At 40.6% G+C, this 20,347-nt stretch overlaps 1 protein-coding gene across 4 annotated transcripts in view; it reads left to right on the plus strand.

The window, feature by feature from the left end:
• Positions 1–20,347, plus strand: part of aff2 (AF4/FMR2 family, member 2) — a 209,306-nt gene that overhangs the window by 112,439 nt on the left and 76,520 nt on the right. For all 4 annotated transcript variants that reach the window (XM_080900657.1, XM_080900656.1, XM_080900658.1 and 1 more), the window contains 4 exons: positions 2,831–2,917; positions 5,645–5,681; positions 8,312–8,372; positions 12,944–12,998. In XM_080900657.1, the coding sequence (XP_080756783.1) occupies positions 2,831–2,917; positions 5,645–5,681; positions 8,312–8,372; positions 12,944–12,998 (240 nt within the window). The remainder of the gene's footprint in view (positions 1–2,830; positions 2,918–5,644; positions 5,682–8,311; positions 8,373–12,943; positions 12,999–20,347) is intronic.

A 20,347-nucleotide genomic window follows, 5' to 3' on the forward strand; every position in this document is an offset into this window, starting at 1 on the left:
GCACAATTCAAGGTAACGGTGTGCATCAGAGATATTGTACAGTAAAGTCAATCCTTCTGAGGGGTATTGACTTTTTACAGTGTTTGAACCACTGGAGCACCAAGCTCTATGATATCCATGCTAATGTTTTAGCTTATGGTAAGTTCACTATAAACAAGAAGCATTATCTAAAAATACATCATTAATGAGCCAAAAGGGGACTGTAGGCAAACCAGCTGTTCCTGCCATTAAAATGTTTAAATGAATTGTATAATGATTGCATTTGTCCCTAACCATCGGGAACCCTCACCTTAACTTTTATCAGTGGAAAAAAGTGCTAATGTGTTTATATTATGCTAACATGCTGTGTAGCTAGCCACCACGTAGCACATCATTATATACCAGCTAGCCAAACTTCAGTAACCCTACAAACGTCACTGCTGTTTAGTTTTCTGTCTTCATTTATGTTGGAAGTGATAGCAGAGCTGTACGTCTTCATTTCTTCGGAAATTCCTCTGTCAAAACAACATGTTTAGGGAGAAACTAGCGAGCTAACTTCAAACTTGGTTAAATTTAATAAATTCTGTTTTCATGGATACCTGGATGTTGAACTTAATTGTTACACCTGGTAGAGCAGAACGCTGATCATTTTATTACAGATGAAAGAATTTGGACAGTTTGTAACTCTCAGTGTTGCGCCAGTGTTCGTTTGACTTTGGGACCTGAAGCGGAGTTTGGACCCGGAAACGGCTAATGACGTCAGACTTAAAGACTGGATATTTGAGCTGTCTGATTTTAACATTAACCTAAACCTAGCCAATTAGAAAAGTAAACTAATATCAAGAAGCCATGATTATGATGATATATGTGTATGTAGATAATTACATTTAATGGCTGCATTTACCCTCTATGTTCCTACCATATCTACATTGTTACATGTGTACTGTGAGTCAGACGCTAGCTAGCTAGCTTTACCTTGGAATGACGCAAGCCAAGAAAACTAGCTAGCTTGTTGTAATTTACAGTTGGCATATTTTTGGACAAGAAACAAAGTTAACCAATTAGAGAAAACTTGGGAAAAATCAATTGATATGTGTATATATAATATGTTCTTAAAAAGAAGGGCAGAGTAGCTCATCGACAGCAAAAGGCCTGAAAGACCACAGAAAACAAAAGTGATATTAACAAGGAGGTACATGCATAAAGTCTTCAATCAAGAGACTCCTTCATGAATGGAAATTTAAAAGATTTATACCAAGTTGCAAACCTTTGGTTACACCGAAGAATAAAAATGTCAGATTAGAAAATGTTTGACAGAAAACATCTAAAAGAGGCTCTTTGGAATGATGAATTTAAGAATAACTTGAAAGATGGGAAGAGAAAAAAAGGCAAAAGAGAGAAACAGCTGGTGATGTGAAGCACACCACATTATCCATCTAACACGGAGCACGCAGCGTGCCCTGTTCTGCTTCTTTATTAAAAAAACAGAGAAGGAGCGAAAGGAGAGAGCGAGGTCGGTCGTGTTTTCAGTGCACGGTGGTGGATAAATGTACATTTTGCATGTCTGTGTCGGGGCGTAATAGATGTAGATAATGGAGAATATGACAAATTGATAATAACTGGGAAACCATTTGCGTTTAACTATGACAGACTGAGTAACTCACGCGCAGTGGCTGCAATATCACATTTACAGACACATGCAAACACAAATTCAGGAGAAAACAGCTGTCCTGTCTGTGAAAGCACAGGAACTCTTCAAGGATGGACTCAATGATGTTAATGATGTCAGAGAGCGGTTACCTAGCAACACACCATATGTCGTCAGGCCAAGTGCGTTACGATTATAAAGAGGGAAAACACAGCCACACACTCATGCTCAAGTATCGTCATTAATGTGTAGCTCAGTTATACACACAACCTTACCCACACACATACGTCCTCCCAGACTCATGTGTCATCTGATGAATAGCATTCATCTACCAAGGGGGGGTGAAGAGATGGATGATGGGAAAATTCTGGCCCTTTGACATCGTGACCTGCTGCACGGTGGCTGTGTGAGTGGAAATGAGCATGTAAAAAAATGGATTTAATGACTTTACCAACCATTTTAAACACATGTCACAGAAAAAGAAGTTATTGGTCATTAAAACACATTTACCAAGAATTCAGTTTTCAGGTGATGGTGGTTACAAAGGACATCAAGGAGGGAATCAAAGCTTTAAGAAAATCTATTTGGTAATTTTCCATATTCAGCCTTCTATGTGCCTCCTTTCCAATGTTTGTGAGAAATAAAAACAGCCAGTACCTAACAGATTATAAAGCTCCAGCACACCCACCCACTCATGCACATATGTTTATCTTGTTAACTAATTGATGTTTCTACATACTGAGATTGGAATTCAGCTGAGAAAACGGTGTGATTAGAATAATTGAAAGGGGATGCTGCTGCTTCTGCTGCTGCCTTGTGCAGCTCTGTTGAAATGCAGCCGACTGGAGTCAGCTTTTATTTTGGTAAATCACCAACTCTGCATTTGCACCAATCCCTGGTGGGTCACTAACTCCCTAAGCGCCTTCCAGTTTATACTAAAACTTATACTGAACCCACCCTGATTGGGTGCTGGTGCAGCACAACCTTGACTGAATGCTGACTCTACTCCACTGCACCAAAGATGTTGCATAAGCAAGCCCCTTTGTTCCAATGGGCTAAACTTTATCATGATTAGACACCAGGTAAAGGCAACACAAGTGCAAGCTGTGTATCCTTTATTTAGCTGGTTATAATGACAGAAATTCTGCTACTTATGAATATCTGTTTAAAATAATATATTTAAAAATTTGTTTGTGTGTTCAGGAGATGACCCATTCCTGGCCTCCTCCACTAACAGCCATACACACTCCTGGGAAAGCTGATCAGACCAAATTTCCCATCCCAAACAAGGTTAGTATGCTTTTTCCTCTACTACACCCAAAACCTTTCATCACTAAATTCAAAGTGGCTCACATTAATCCGTAATAGTGTACATTCTCTCCGAATGACACGCCTGCTGATGCATGCTTCCTTCAAAGTTGTTATCATGTTCTTGGGCCTTGATCATTTTCACTTTAAGCGTGAGTCAGCGAGCGGTGGAAAAAGATGCGATGCAGTCGTGAAAAACCTTTACTTATACTGTGACACTTATTGGAGGGGCGCAGTAACACTAACTGCAGTCTGTCACTGAAAATCTTCAGTCTGCTCATTAGCTCTGATTCACAAATTTACTGCAGCAGTGATGCTGGGATAGAATCACATTACTGTTGGCTCATTCTGCACAGTGGCACAAATGACAGCCAATGAAATTACTGTGTTAAGGTCTATTAACACATAGTGAGTAAAGGGGAAACTCCCAGTGCATCATGGGAATCCCCCAGCAGCCTACACCTGTTGCAGCATAACTAAGGGAGGATTCAGGGTCACCTGGTCCAGCCCTAACTATATACTTTATCAAAAAGGAAAGTTTGAAGCCTAATCTTAAAAGTAGAGATATTTATTTATATTTAAAATCATCTATCAAGTTGTCAGATCAGCCATAATAAAAAAAAGGTTTCCACATGTTAAACAACACCTTTGGTTGTTGTTGGTATAAATTGTAAGAATCATAGTTTCTCATTTTATTCGGCTTTTTGTCAGATTTTTACCAATAAATCATTAAGTTGATGCACAAGTTGTGGATGAAAGGCAAATTTTAATGATTGCTAACGTGACCCCGCTCTGCACCCCTACAAAGTTTTATCATAATTAATTCAAAAGTTTTGGAGATATCATATTTACAGACAGACTGAAACCCAAAGTCTACCAAAATCATCACCTCGTTGGCGGCAGTAATAAAAAAAGTATTTTCAAGTAACGTCAGCAAATCAGGCGAATTTCAAAGTTTCCACCTAATCACTGGAATTAAACTTACTGACAGTTTAATGCAGAGTTATTCACTTGGCAACAAAATACTTTCTTATTAACTTAGCTATTACCGTCTATTCTTACTGTCCCTTAACATGTTTAATCGCTCAGTCAGGAAAAGGGCAAAACAGTCTGAAAAGACTTTGTTCCACCGCTGACACGGCGTGGTCTTCCTTACTTTGTGAAGCAGAGGACCGCAGGTGAACACCGCTAATAAGCACCAACGGCGTCCTCTGTGTGTTAGGTGTGGCTGTGTGCAGGCAGGAATAGGACCCAAGGTGCAGACTCCGGAGACAGACGTGAACTCAAAAAGGCTTTAATGCTGAACGCAACATGACATAACTAGAAAAACTCAAAATAAACTTACACCGGTGGACAGGCAAAACACACAGCAAAATAAACGGTAGATCGCGACACAGACACTAAGAAACACAGGGCTAAAATACACAGAGGGAGCAATCAGGGAATGGGTAACAGGAGGGAAACACAGCTGGGGCAAATCAGGCCTAACGAGACAAGAGGAAGCAAAACCAGACATATTAACATCACACATGGACTTTCAAAGTAAAACAGGAAACATAACAGACTCACGGGCAGGCACTATAACAAAGGGAACAGAGACACTGACTGGATGTGGGGATACAGCAGAAAGGGGAGACAGCAACATGGAACACAGACAGAAAACCAGAACACTAAAACTCTAACCAAACCCCACCCAGAGAACCTAAACTAAGAATAATCCTAAAACCCATAAAGCAAAGCTAGAATATAATGAAATAACAAAATCAAAGAACCAAAAACACAAAAACACTGGGTCAACGACCCAGGGACCCTAACACTGTGTTTGACTCACCAGTTCAATTATCTCTCAGAGCTCAACACAGCCAGCCTGTAATCAACAGAACAAATTCATCCGTCGAATAAAAAAAGAAAAAAGTTGAGGATCTGCAGATCACTTAGACTTTAGAAATAAATAAATAAGATAAAAACTACTTCAAGTTGAACGCTTTTCCACTTTATCGTTTAATCGTTCATCAAAAACAAGAAAACTGAGTGTGTATTTAACAGGAACAGTGATAACAGCCACAGCTGAAGAGTCAAGGAAACAAAGATCACCTACAGAAATGTCATCAGCAAAATAACTCTGTATCCTCACCTGCACTGTTTGTCTGTCATGTTTGAAAAGTGGCGTTCAGGCACAATAAAAGCAGACTGAAGATTTCAGAAGATCGATGTTCAAAGTTTCACCCGCCGCTACAAAAAAGGGAAGATTTACGACGCCTTGTAATATAAATATCTAGAAGATTTGCCACATTAAAAGAAGCAGCATTTGAACATTTATCTCTGAGGTGACGATAACAATTCTCCCTGAAACAGCAGACTGATTTTTTTTGCCTCATGCTTTTATGAATTACTCTTAATATGCAAAGTGCCTCATTGGTGTTGGTGTGAGGTGAAGTAGGAATGTAAACACAGAGGCAGTAAGTCTGACTGAGTACTTAATGAATTAGGAAGGACTGTTGTGGCGCCTTCAGCCTCCAGCCTCACACTAATCCTGCGTCACAGTGAGTTTTAAGAATGAGGAGGAGCGTCGACGCGGGGAGATGAGAGGCTCTGAATTCTGTGTAATGGCATCCTTGTGCTGCTGTGAAATCAATAATGACATCTGTTGGTTTATTCATTCAACTCGTCTCCCTCTGGCTTTCTCTTTCCTTCTCTCCCGCTCTCTAGGAGTCACAGCATGTGACCTCGGGCTACAACACCCAGAGTAAGTTTTCCCAGCGTAAACACTCACGTATGAGCTCTGCGATAATTAATGCTGCCGAGGCCATTAAAGGCAACGCCACCCAGGAGGAATGTGAGAAAGGCAGCTGACGTTGAAATGAAATCATTGCCACGGGAGGAGGGTAGTCGGAAAAACCTTTGCTTTTAACTTCCTGGGTTCATCTGAACAAGTAATCAGACAAACGTGATTACGTGATGAGTGGAAATCGGGGGCTTGTGTTTGAACTGACAGCATCACATTAGAGTAGATTAATGAGGGTAAAAGGTTCTGTCACAGTGTATATTAATTCATGCATAACATTTAAAAAGTAGCTCTTTCTTGAAAATGCGTCCACACGGCAGCAGTTGTATGATCTCCTGCGTTTTCTGTCATATAAATACTGTTAGAGGATTGATGTTAACCTCAACCGAAGTTTAGATAGTGAGGTTAACATATGCACAAACAATCACGCTGCTTTAAAAGCTCTTCAGACTCACTTTAAATGCTGAGTTTGAGGTTTTTTCCCCCTATTATTGGCTCTGTGTGATGTCAGGAAGCAGGGATGGCCTTATATGGTCATAGCACAGCTCTAGCTAACAAAACAGAAGCCCCACCCACCTGCTGCTTTGTCATTCATTTCTCAAATGAGTGACTGAGCCAGTCAGAAGAAAGATGTTTTAAGTTAAGGTCATTCTTTTAGCCAGTGAGCTCAGTGACACAAACATGTTGACAACCCCCCTGGCAACCACTGGTATTCTGTAAGTGATTGGCAAGTGGTTGCTGGATGTCACTCGCTTAAATCAGGCACTGTGAGAAGACTGTGCTGCTCCCAGATCCTCCACAGCAACTGCCAGCAACCTTCAACATCCACTCACAACCGTCTGGGGAATACGGAGGTCCCCTAGCGAGAGGTGGTTGTCAGTTGGCTGCTAACCAACCTGTGGGACCTGGGCAATCAGGCTGTTGTATAACATAAATATGGCTTATTTTAAACTGTGAATCATGTGAATCCTCTAGTATGATTTAGGAAGAAAAATACAGAGCTGGAAATAAGAATAACAGGCCCCTATAAAGATGTTTATACAATTAGATATCTAAAAACCTGTGTTGGTGGTGGAAGTTGCACACAGTAATGGATTAAATTGTTGATAAGTCAGCCAGGTGGGCCGGAGTAATTTACATATCTAGATCTGGGGCGATTGTGGCTCAAGAGTTGGGAGTTCGCCTTGTAATTGGAAGGTTGCTGTTTCGAGCCTCGGCTTGGACAGTCTCAGTCGTTGTGTCCTTGGGCAAGACACTTCACCCGTTGCCTACTGGTAGTGGTCAGAGGGCCCAGTGGCGCCAGTGTCCGGCAGCCTCGCCTCTGTCAGTGCACCCCAGGGTGGCTGTGGCTACAATGTGTGAAGGGGTGGATGACTGGATATGTAAAGCGCTTTGGGGTCCATAGGAACTAGTATAAAGCGCTATACAAATACAGGCCATTTACCATTTTATCTGATCACATTCCAGACTGATTTGAGATAATGAGACAATAATTAAAACAAGGTGTTAATGCTAACAATCAGATGTGATTATGTAGATAATGCGTCCAAATGCAGATTGCATATCAGAACCAGGTGTAAAAAGCTTTGATTCCTAAGACCTTATGGATATACCGCATATTTACAGATAACACATCTGGTTAATGGTGATGGTGTTAGAGGTTGAAAAACACCTTAAATACAGTTTTCTATTTCACCGGTGGCCTCTGGGCTCCTGTGTTTGTGTGTGTGTTCTTCCATCGGTTGAGACACCTCTGAAACCACAAAATAGGTCATTATGAATCAGTCAGAATAAAGCAACACGCCATAACACTGTCAAAAAGCTCCATAGTTGAGTCTAGCTGGTCATCCATTGCATCCGTTTTTAACATACTATCAAGCAGAGAGGAAAAACTGTTTTGCCACAGGTTGATAAAGTCATACAAAAAGCGATTACTTCAGGTTATTGCTGCAAAAGGTGGAAAAGGTGGTTCTACAAGCTACTGAATCATGGGATGCATTTAGTTATTCACAGTCCTGTGGAAACTTTCCTTTTTCACAGGACTCTATGCTAACTTCACCTAGTACTGCATATAGTACCTTACAGTATTTCCGACTCCCAGGGTTGATCAGATCATGAAAAGCTTTTCTGAGGTTGTTGCTCTTTGTTAAATCCATCTTGTAGTGTTTTGAGTTATTTGTGCCGTATATAAAGCTCAAGCATTTCCCCACTGGCAGGTTTTTCCTCTCTGTGTAAGAAAAGAAGAAATACGACTGACTGGAATATGAAATACAGCAAAAAGGATTCTGTTCACAGACTCCTCTGTATATCCACTTGGAAAATAAATAATCTCCTCGTTTTTGTCAGAGTGTTTCAGTTTGACTTTTATTGCAAAAGGACATTTACTTACTGTTTTTACCCCACAATCCTGTTACCAAAGCAAACAGATACACACTGGAACAGAGTGTCATATTTTCCAATGTGACAGTACTGCTGGTCTACAGTGATGTGAGTTTGGCTTCCTGTCAAACACTAATCAACACACACAGACACAAGTCTTGACACATGCAAAACTGTGATACAGTGATTGAATGTCCTCTGTTGTGTTGCAGAGCGATGTACTGTATCAGCTAACAAGCCTGCTGCTAAACCACCAACTGCACCGCAGAAGTCGTGAGTATATCTCTCTCTTTTTCTCTGACACACACACACACAGAGAAACTGAGAATTTCTGACCTGCTGCTGCTGCTTCTGCTGCGTTTGCCTCAAGGTAAAATTAAACTTGACTCTTGGATGAAATTCACTGGTGGTAGGAGGAGAAAAAAAAGATTGTGTGGATCAGAGCGGGAAAGTGCAGCTACATTAATTTAACGTGAGCCAGGAGCATATTGCAACATCTCTGGCTGCAACCCACTCCACGCATCACTCACAGAGCTGTACGGCAGGATGAGAGTGGAAAGGCACAAATCTCGACTCGTAAGGCCGCGTTATGACCCCGGTTTGCACTGCACGTTTGCTCGCGACGAGCTTAACGAGTCAAAAACGCAAGAGCAAGTGAGAAAGGAAGGATAAAACTGAGTGTCATTACGCTAGCTAGCCAGCTTAGCTCCTGCAGTGGTAACTTAACCCAACTTACCCTGATGTGGATTTGAGGCGGTTCATATTTTAACAGTGTCAGTAAGATCAAACTGCTGCGTCTCTCAGCTCATCTCAAGCCAAGCGCTAACCTCTGGGCATGAAACATCAAGCTAACGTAAAGTGTAAAAAACGTCAGTTTCTCCAGACACCCCTTTAGGCTCTCCAGAGGCAAATCAATCCCCAACTTCACAGATGAAACTGACATGTTTACAGCCTGGTACAAAAAAAATCTGTTTTTAACCTTGAAAGTGAATTTCCTCATTTCATGACAACTACATACGGGGTGACTTTTTCCCCTTTTATGACTGACGCTTTGAAAGGCTTGAAAGGTGCCCCAGATGGCAAAAACTGCAGTTCCACTAGGTGCTGCTTGAGGTTGGCTCCAGATACATGTAAGTCCCCACAGACTCCCATGTTAAAATGTCCAACATATTTACAGCTGGGTACAAAGATGGTTTTGACTTCTATGGAGAGTTTTTCCCCTGTCATATCAGCTGTGATTATATGATTTTTTTTTAATAACTCATCCACTTGCTAGCACCTGCTCATCTGTTGCTTTGAGTCATTAAGCTGGACCTCTCTGCTGTGTTACTGGCTATTCCATGTCTGAAATTGTGTCAAGAAATTGGTGGAGAAGCTTGTTGCAAATAGCAGCGGTTTCCCTAACTCAAACTGAAAAGTGACACATAAGAAAATCTGAAAACTGTGTAACCAGATAGGAGTCAGAAGTCATGTGACTTGTATACCAACTACCACCTTACCTGCCTCTCCATCCTCTCCATTGTTCTTTCAATCATGGAAAACGACACTAACTGGCAACCTAGTAACCTAAAATGTGAGAAGAAGGGGTGGTCAGTAAATGAGTCAGCAATACATCTGCTAAATATACTTAGACTTTATCCTGAAAGTTGTTTCTTAAGAGAGTCATAGTTACTCCCGTCGTTTACCCATGCTTCATTGAATTTCTTCACTTTGACATTCAGAGCACTGGGCAGAAATCACATCGCGTCAACACCCACCGTGGGCCTTCGCGATGCTTTGTTTTAATTAACTAATTAAACAAGTTAAAATTAAACTCCGTCTATATATGTATCCATCTCTTCTCTTTTGCTTATTCATATCAGGGTTTCATAATTCTTTAAAATAGCTTGCATGTAAAGTTTATCAGCAGCCACAAACTGTTTAATTACACAGAAATTTATTTTTAAATAAGTCTTTATTATATACAGTATAATGCTGTAACAATGTAGCAAGCTGCTTTTTGCAGAACAAAGAACAAAGCTGTGGAATGTTTGTAGTTTTTTCAACACTTTTTACTGCAGTACACTTTAAATAAAGTTGTCTAACACTTAAAAATAATCACAGACACAGTTGAACCCCACTTATGCTAACTTTAGCCATTTTGCCAAATACATTTTGAGCTAAGCTAGCTAGCTAATTAGTTAGCGAGAGCTAATGAAAGCTTGTCATTTCAGCTTTACAAAGCCAGAGATATTAGAAAGGTTAAACAAACCACTTGAAAAATCCCAAATAGGAGGAGGAACTCTGTAGTGCCAAAGATGATAATATTATGACCCATATTTTTTCTGTCCTATTCCCTAAAAGTCTAATCTCTGCAGTGCTACTGTAACACCTGGAAAAACAGTGTTTGAAGACTGAGCCACAAATAAAATTATTGCAACAGTGTGCTTGCTGTCTCGTAGCCTTTGAAATGGTGGCTTTGAAGTCAGGGACCAGGTCTGCGACCGTGCTGACCTGTTGCTGTCTTTAATGGTTGCTGTCCTGCACACGCTAGTCTCCTTGTTAAAGATATTTCAGTATCTAAGGAAGAGGATTTTGATCTGCTGTCACACCATATCATATAAAGTAGTACAACTCTCGTGTTACTACATCTAATGAGAGTTTTTAAGTGTCAAGTGTGATGCATTATTTATACACTTTATTAAAAACCTCATTTAAGGGTTAGAGAGTATTTGGTGAGGATGGCGTCAAAAAGCACTCTCCTAAAAAAGACTTGATGGGTAGGAGATGATGCAAAAATCCTGCAACTTAAGAAAAAGTCAAGGCAGTCTTGTAAGTTAGCGGTAATTCAGCTGGATGGTTTGATTAAAGTCCCAGGTCAAAATGTAAGTTCTCATTTCCTTCACTTTAGATATGCAGTTAAATAGTTAATTATATCTCCATTAGGATGAAGTCTGTGGGAGCTGCAGTGCTTTCTGTGCCGTTTTATGCTAAGCTTTCAAAGCTGATAAGCCCTTTCCTGTTGATTACTCATGTATACCCCACAGTGCAATTTTTTCCCCAATCTTGTATTCAAACATAAATGCTGCTTTGTTTATTAGGGTGAAATAATTGTTATTGGTTAAAAACAATGCCTAGTTTACTGCTGCCATTAGGCCATTCTCTGTTTTCACTGTGATGCTCAACAGGCGTAAAATGTTCTCTTTAATGAATAGGCCTACCTCGTCTTATTCAACAGTAAATGAGCTGTTTAGGCTAATTGCTATATTCTTTGCTGAATGTTTACTATGTCTGGCTTTACAGAAAACTCATCCAGCTGTAATCCTTCTCCAGGCTCAGTACCTTAATGCCCAATAAGAAAAACACAGTGAATTCTGCTGTTTCATTATAGTCGATAGCGCAGTGAGTAAGAAGTTTTTTGACACTGTGATCCAATCACATGATATTCATTTAGGCAAATGCATGAAAAAGCCTCCTTTAGTGAACCAGTTTTTGAGCTTTGCTGGCTCAGAAACACAGATAACACCTTGGTTAGTGTCTGTGAAGGTTCTCAGTCATCCAGGTCATTGTAGTCAAAGGAGCTTTCAAAGAAAAGCGTCTGGACTTCTTTAAGTTGTTTGAAGACGTTTCACCTCTCATCCAAGAAGCTTCTTCAGTTCTAAGGTCAAATGGCGGAGACTCCCAGATTTAAACCCAGTGGGAGTTTCCCCCTTAAGAGGGACAAAGAACCCCCTGATCTCTCACCCGAAACCCTGGCTGATTGAGACCCACACCCGTTTTCACACCTTGGCTGATGTGATTAGAGGAACATCAGGGGGTCCTTTGCCATGCTTCCCTTCCTCGCTCTCTCTCCCTCTCTCTCTATTCAGCCTGCATCTCCCTCTCTTTCAGTCGCTGCCACCACCACTCGCTCCCCTTCACTTCCCCATCATTATCATCTCCATCTCACTCACTATCTCTCTCTCTCCATCTGTCCCTTCTTATGACATATAAAATATGAATCCATTATTCATTCATTCAAACATATCTATCATCGCCGTGTGCAGCGCCGTGCCCCTTATCTGCAAAGCTTTTTCTTATTGTGCTTCGGTTATTCACGACTCATACAGCCCCATCTGAAAACACCACAACACTGGGGAGTATTTTTTAGCGGTGCAAGCACTGACAAGAGTGGTTCGTGAGGCAGTAAAAATCCCTTTAGGGGATTCTCCTGTCATAACAATAGCAGTGCAAGCTTAAAATAACAGTAGTTTGTGTGGAGGGTTTATATAAAGCAATAAAACATGGGAACTTGCCAATCCACAGCACATAAATACTGAATAATTTGTGTGGTAAGGAGCAGGTGATGCTGTGAGGGAGGTCATGTTATCGACTGCGCCTTATATATCTCTTTCATTGGAGCTGTATTGTTAGCAGTTGATCTCTCGCACGGGGAGAGCAAAGCAAACACGAGAATAGGAGAAACAGGGCAGCGACCAGGTTCTTTTTCCAATTAGAAACCTCTTTAAAAAATCAGCGTGCAATCGTGATGAAGGGCCCGTGTCTGCCGAGCACCTCCTCTTTTGTTTCCAAGAAATTCTTGGCCGTAGGTCAGCAGTTGTCAGACAGAAAGTTTCCAGGTGAAAAAACAATCCCTGAGCTCTAAAAGCTGAACATCTGGTAGGTTTTTAGCTGTGAATGTCCGCTTCCTCATTCCCCAACATGAACCACCAGCTCGCTGCTTTTTTTTGCTGTGTAATTAATCCGTTGACCAAAAAAAAGGCTCTTGAAAGGGAATCGCAGATCACAACTTGCCATAATCGAACTAATGCAAGCAGACAGGAGGTCACGGCCGCAATAACACGTGTCTCTGTGTCTCTGTGCAGAATGTTGGAGGATGACCTGAAGATCAGCAGCGACGAGGAAGAGGCCGAACAACAGGTGAGCTCCCTCTGCTGTCCGTCCTCTTATTCAGCTGCTGCATATGATCCCTCGCTCCGGCTTCTCCTCCATCTGTCCTTCAGCGTTTCATCTACTAGCATAGCACCCAGTAAATTCAGCTGTGGTTGGGTCACATTTGTTAATTCATTCATCTGGGAGTTGTCAGTGTTACTGAAAGCATAATTCGTCCTCATTTTTCCTTCCATTTGTCACTTAATGTCTTGTATTACAGTAGCTTAAAAGATAGATACTTAGAAACTTGCATCAGCTTTGACAGTGGACTCCATATGAAGGATACTGAGCCCCCAAAGTGCCCACATACTCAAAGACTTACTTTAAGTAATAGGATCACATGTAAATCTTCCTATGAGTTACATGAGTACACTGTAAAATGTTAGATTTAATGGAATTGACTGGTTTGCATTCAGTTTATATCAAGCGCTTTTCTTTAACCATTCATTATATGGATAAATGAACCTTTGATTTTATATATTGCAGTTGCATTTTCCTCAAAATGATTGCTTCCTGTTTATGAAGCATTAAATAAAAATCAGAAGGAGTAACACTGTTTATAGGTGCTGGATGTCAGTGCCGTGCCCAGAGTTATTTTGTTCTTCATGAATGACACGGCAAAGTCGGGTCATGTCATCTGGACCAAGACGCAGGACACGGAGGGAGACAAAACACAAGTTTAAACAAAGCACGAGCCGTTTATTGTGGCTGATTAGCATGAATACCAAAAAAAAGCAAAAGGCGAAGCGGGGCGAAAACTAAACTAAAACCTAAACTGGAAAAAAAATACAATTTTTGATGACTGTGACAAAAACATGAATATGACGAATAAACACGAACACGAAACTTGAGCACAACCTGAACAGAATCACGAATGACCTGAAACTTGACATGAAGGGAAGAAAACAGACGACCTGACAAAGACTGAATGGACCACACAGACTAAATACACACAAGAGGTGATCAGGGAAAGTGGAAAGACCTGGGGACACAGCTGACACAAATCAACATAATGACACCGCAGGGGAAGTAAAACAAGAGACACCTGACTCTTCAAAATAAAACAGGAAACACTGAGAGACGCAGACATGACAACTCAGGCTTGAAAGCATGAAACACGCAGACAAGAAACACACGACAACTAACACAGAAGGCCTGAGTGGAAACGTAACCCAAACTTAACATTATCTCATGAGCAGAGATGGGCAGTAACGTTTTACAATGAACTGTAATCTGATTACTTTTTTCAAGTAACAATTAATGTTATGGATTACTATTGCAAAATAAGTTAGATTACTGTTACTTTCCTGTAAGCACGCTACGTTACTAAACCGTGATTTTGTTCGTGAGAGCGTCTAATGATAATGACGTTCGAGTGTGCGACGTCCGTGGCAACAACAGACGTGTGCAGATCAACAATGGATAATATGGAGTGCAGGAGAGAGTACGACCATGCAGCATTAAAAATGTGGACGGACTTATAGTACTTTACGGTTTATTGCGTAAAAAGTGATAAAAACATTAGTGTCCGCCGTACACAAACTTCTTTCTACAGTGAAAAATGTAACTTCAAATCTTATATGCTGGAATATGCAGAAAATAGGTTTAAATGTTAAAGAAATGTCTAAGACTGTTGCATATAATTCAATTTTTACTTGATGTAATGTGCATAACATTAAAAATTTTAAACTAATTAAACAATTTTAAAAAGAGAATTTTCCCTTTGATTCAATTTTATATGATGGATTATGCATAAAAAATAGAATTGGTCTGTTGGTTTATTACATATTCAGGTTGTGTATCATGTTTTTGAAAAATAACTAAGAAACTATGTAACTAATTACTTTTCAAAATAAGTAATCAGTAGTGTAACAGGATTACTTTGTTGGAGAAGTAGTCAGTTATAAGTAACTAATTACTTTTTCAAGTAACTTGAACAACACTGCTCATGACTATTACAAAATAACTTAACTCTACCCTTTCTTATGGAGAACACGTGATTTTAACATAATATTAACATAAGAAATCAACAATACACGAAACGCTGGGTCACAGATCTGACAGGCCAGGCTCAGGGACGAGGCGCTAAGGAAGACCAAATCTGATTGCATGCTGCCCCCTCACTGTGATGTCACAAACAGCTGGAAATCAAAGTACAACAAAGCTGGCTACAGGTTTATACTGAAGTCATGCAGGGTGCAGGGGGAACGACTCAGGTTTTACAGTATAAATACTGGCTGACATTTACACTTTAGAAGAGTCAGTTAGTTGTTATTATTACATAATAACTGTAAGTTTAACCTGACATTTATCTCACACTACACATCAAGACTAACATTGTGCAACTTCATGCTGAAGAAAATGTGCAATATGATCAAAAGCTTCAGGAAAACTAATACATGTAATTTCTGGTGAGATTGTTTATTTTTTCCTATTAAAATGCAATAAACCAAACACAGACATGCAGGAAAGTGAGATGTTCCAGTAACAAGCAGACACGGAGAAAAGAAAGTGAAAGCTCCTCCTGTACTTTATTTATTGACTTTATTGAGTGACTAATTACTGGCGATCTTTTGGTTTTTACTTTAAGTTTTGTAATGAATCATTTAGATGCTAATTTAATTCGTCATTCTGTAATAGCTTTTTAAATTGTTCAATTTATTAAGTGTTTGTAATTAAATACAGTAGGTCAGTTAGTGTTCTGGTGGCTCTGCATGCTAATTCTGGGGCTAAAAAACACCAAGCATAGTCATTAAAGGTCAGAATGTCAGTATCGGCGGTAGCTTCTCCATCACTGGTCTGATGTTTACAAACCTTGGAGCGGTGATGTGTCCTGTTGTGGGGTGTATCAGCATTTTTTATCCACTATTCACTGACTAAAGAGGTCGGCTTTGTCACTCTGGGAAACTTTGCATATTTGCATGCGGTCGTCCTGCTCTTCCTGTCTTGTTTTTCAGTATGGAAATTGGCACGGTGGCCCTTTCTCCTCTAATCACTGTCATCACGCGCTAATGATGCCAGAGATGAGTTCAAAGCAGTCAGTGGGGGTCGTGCTGCTGCCCCCTCCCCACTGTGCACACAGATATCAGCGCTCATCATAGAGTCTGTGAGATGTTTTCTGTTAATGAAGATACCGATTCCTCTCATCCCATTTTAACTGGCCTTCTGATTGTATAATAACCATGATGGTAGATATTATAATTATAAATGATGGCAGGTCATTTATAATGGTTTAAGTTTGTGTAATGTGTGCATTCAGGATTGCAGTGAGTGGCAGTATAATTAGAAAAATACTGAACAACTATGGCTTGTTTGGAAAGGTTTCCAGGAGAAAACGTCTTCTCTCTAAAAGAAAAAGAAATGGAATCGCAGCTTAGGTCTGCACACAAACTGTAAGACGTATGGAACAACGTCCTTTGGACAGACAAGACAGAAGTGGAGATGTTTGGCCATCTACGACAGTAAAAACACCCCGTCGAGCATGGTGTGCTGGAGGGGTGATGATTTGGTCTTGTTTTGCAGCCACAGGACCTGGGCACCTTGTAATCATCATATTCTGGAGTCAAATGTGAGGTCGTCTGTCTGACAGTGATCCCAAACACAGCAACAAATCTACAATGATTCAGTCAAAGTCCAGAACTCAACCAAAATATTATAGCAAGACCATAAATAAGATATCCATGAACGATTGTCTGCAAACCTCAGAGTACTGTGGAAAACGTTCTTTTTCATATGATTGTATACATTTGATTGCTTGCATCGTTTGCACTGAGTTTGTATGCATATATTTATCCAATCGAATGAGATTTGGAACAACTAGCGAGTCCTACTTGTCATATACGTCACCTTCAGCCAAAGCTGAAAAATGAAGCCAAGGTAGAAGCGCCAAAAACTGCCGTTCTTGTTGGCCACTCAGTCTCCATATGCACAGCTTTATCCATATAAAGAAATAAAGCCTGCTACAAAAACAGTTTGTTCTATAGCTGATTTCCTCCTTCATATTCTCATTCCTTTCTATATTCTTATGGGTTAAAATAAGATGTGTGGCCACTTTGACTGTGCTGACACAGGCGGCTCTACCCAGTCACTGTCTGCTAATTCTAATGAATGTGGCATCAGTCACACTGAGGCCTTAACTTACGGTGTCCTGAACCAATAAGTGACATCAGCATTTTGTCTTGTTGAACTAGATTCAATTATTTATTTTATCATCAGTCTACACGTAAGACACCATCATTTAATTAATTTCTGAGAAATAACTAAGAAACACCATCTTTGAAAAAGTTTTCCGCTCCTTTAACATGACATTTGGTCTTTGTCAGCTGTTCTTGAGGTACTTCAATAACTTCACGTAAATGTGCCAAAATGACTGGATATAGCAGTCGTAGCTGATAGTGTGTCAGAGTGAATAACAAGCTTTGGGAGTCATGAGCGAATTGACTTTAGACCTGCGAGAGAGAATTGTGTAAAGGCATGGATCTGGGGAAAATTGCAAGTATGTTTCTGCAGTGCTGAAAGTATGATGTTTGAAACAGAAGTTGTTTGGAACTATCAGCAGTTCCCTCGGTTTGAGGTACTAAAGGTATTAAAGAACCTCCTCGGTTCTAAAAGATCCTGACAGGACGTGGAGGTGGGAGAACATTATAGAAGGTCACAGACAGTCGTATAGAAGATTCCCAAAAGGCTCAAGAATTTCAATTAAATAAAATAAAATGTTATTTATATAGCGCCAAATAAAAGAAAACAAAGATTTCAAGATGCTTTGTAAGGCATAGACTCTACAACTGTACAGAGAAAACCCCAACAGTCAGTGGGAAGGAAAAACTCCCTTTTAACAGGAAGAAACCTCCAGCCAGAGCCAGGGTCATGGAGGGGCGGGGCCATCTGCCGTGACCAGCCGGGGGTGATGGGAGGGAGACAGGATAAAAGAAACACCAGAAGAAATCTCAGATAACAAGAAGCGAAGATTTGAGGCTGACGTTGCTGCTAAAGGTGATTTAACGAAGTGTCTGAACACCTTTACGTTAAAACTGGATTTTTCCTTCTTTCTGTATTTAAGAAAAAACAAAAACCTGTTTTACTCAGAATTAATTGAACCATTTGAAGATGAAGCCAAGCAGCCAACACCTTGACAGGGGCTGGAAACATCCTCTATGGATTTTATTTATGCAGCAAAGTTTCAAACACAAATGGTTTTCCTCCAATCTCCCATTTGTGGCTGACATATTGTCAAGTCCCAGCAGAATTAAAAAGAGCGAGGGGAAAGGCAGCAGTGTATGGGGGACTGTTTGTTGTATTGTTTGTGTGTAGGTAACAAAAACTACAGGCTTCATTTGTCTGTGCAAATTTTATTTTTATGTGTGTTAGCGAAAGAGATATTTGACATTTTGATATAAAAACACAAAATATATGCAGTGTATGCAAAAAGGCCACAGGATTAAGTCTAATTCGACTGTTTTCACCATACATTCAGTCGCTCTCTTTCTCTCTCACGCTCTGTATTTTTTATTTTGTTGTCAGCCTGTGTGCAAGACAGACACTGGGATTGATTTAGATAAACAGAGAGGGAGGTGCGAAAGAATGAAAGGAACGGAATAAGTTAGAGGGAGAGAGACCAAACAGAGTGAAAACAACACAGACAGGAGGAAAAGACGGAGAAAGAGGGAAAGAAAACCAGATGACAGTGAGGCTGAGATGTATTTGGTGGCATTTTTCCGTGCATGCTCTTAACAGGCTTATGGCAAATGAGTGCACGGTGTATTATCAAGCTTTCTTAGCCTGAAGTAAAACACAACACGCACACATTCATAACTGACACACACACATATATGCTTGCATGTACTACACATTTGCGCACATATACATAGGGAGATGCACATACAGTGTACTCATGCAGACGTTGCCTCACAAGCATTTACACCAGCAAACACATAAATATAAACACATGCTGACAGAGTGTGTGTGTGTGTGTGTGTAAGAGAGACACACACAGATGCACAGTGTCATTAGTATGCCGTGGCACAACACTGTGAGGGCAGCAGAGGAGTATGATGAATATGTTTTTGGCACAGAGCAAAAGGAGATGGAGGAGAGGAGGGAATTGAAAGAAGGAGCAGAGGAAGGGGGAGATGAGGAAAGAGGAGAGGAAAGGAGTGAGGGCAGAAAAAAGAGAGATGTTCCTAATGACTTTAGAAACTGACAGAAAAACAGCAACCCAATTACCGCTGCAGGACCGTCCTTTGTCTCTATCTGCCTGTGTTTCTCTCTGCGAGCTCGTGATGACAGATCACCTTGGTCAGAGCAAAGTCGGGCTTAAAAGTTCCGTCTCTATATGAAGGCACAGTTGCAGCTGGGAAAAGTGTCTAGCAGAAAGGAAGCCTTAAACACATCACGCCTGCTGCACTGTGGCTTAGCTACAGTAATACTGAATGCAGACGAGTTTTGTGCGTAGGCTGAGTAATGTTACACGACGCTATAATATTAAATTCAGGAAAATGCAGCTGGAGGAGATCAGTTTTAGCTGCGCAGCTTTCGGATGAATCTGTGGAGGAAATCAGGTCTAAAGAGATAAACATGCCAGCCTGACAGAGCTGGTTGGTAAAGGTTAAAAGAGCTGCATGCATGAACTAACTTGAGCTGCATGCACACTGCATGGAGCAGAGAGTTGGCTTTGTCTCCATGGGAAACTCACAGGTGTTAGTCGAAACATTAGCAATAGCTCTGCAGTGAATTAGCATGAAGAGTCTTGAACCTGGAACATTTAAATAGAATTAAGCTGATATCCTTTTTTTAGTTTGAAAAGTTGGTTTAGTTTAGTTTTCCCGACATTGGTTACCATTGTGATCTGTATTATTTTATCTATGCCTTTACAGTCACCGGGGTTCTTTGCCCAAGGATTAAGCCATTGGCGTTCCAATTGGCAGACAACCTGCTGAGGCCAATCAATGTTCAGCCAATAGTAATGGCAAACGTTTTGACTTCTGCTAGCAGGGAAAGCGCAGGAAATACAAATTTTATTACAAATTTCAGTTATACTATGATCGTAATAGGGACGAGAGGCTGAGGCACGACTACAATGTCAGTGTCTGTCAGTGCGCCCCAGGGTGGCTGTGGCTACAATGTAGCTTGCCATCACCAGTGTGTGAATGTGTGTGTGAATGGGTGGATGACTGGATATGTAAAGCGCTTTGGGGTCCTTAGGGACTAGTAAAGCGCTATATAAATGCAGGCCATTTACCATTACAATGACTGTGAGCATGTGCAATGAACTCTTTTAAGCAACTTTGATGCGTCGAGATAGCGATAAAACAGCAGCCTACCAACCTGCTTTCAGTCCG

This window comes from Rhamphochromis sp. 'chilingali' (assembly GCF_963969265.1).
Source record: "Rhamphochromis sp. 'chilingali' genome assembly, chromosome: 13".
Classification (NCBI taxonomy): domain Eukaryota; kingdom Metazoa; phylum Chordata; class Actinopteri; order Cichliformes; family Cichlidae; genus Rhamphochromis; species Rhamphochromis sp. 'chilingali'.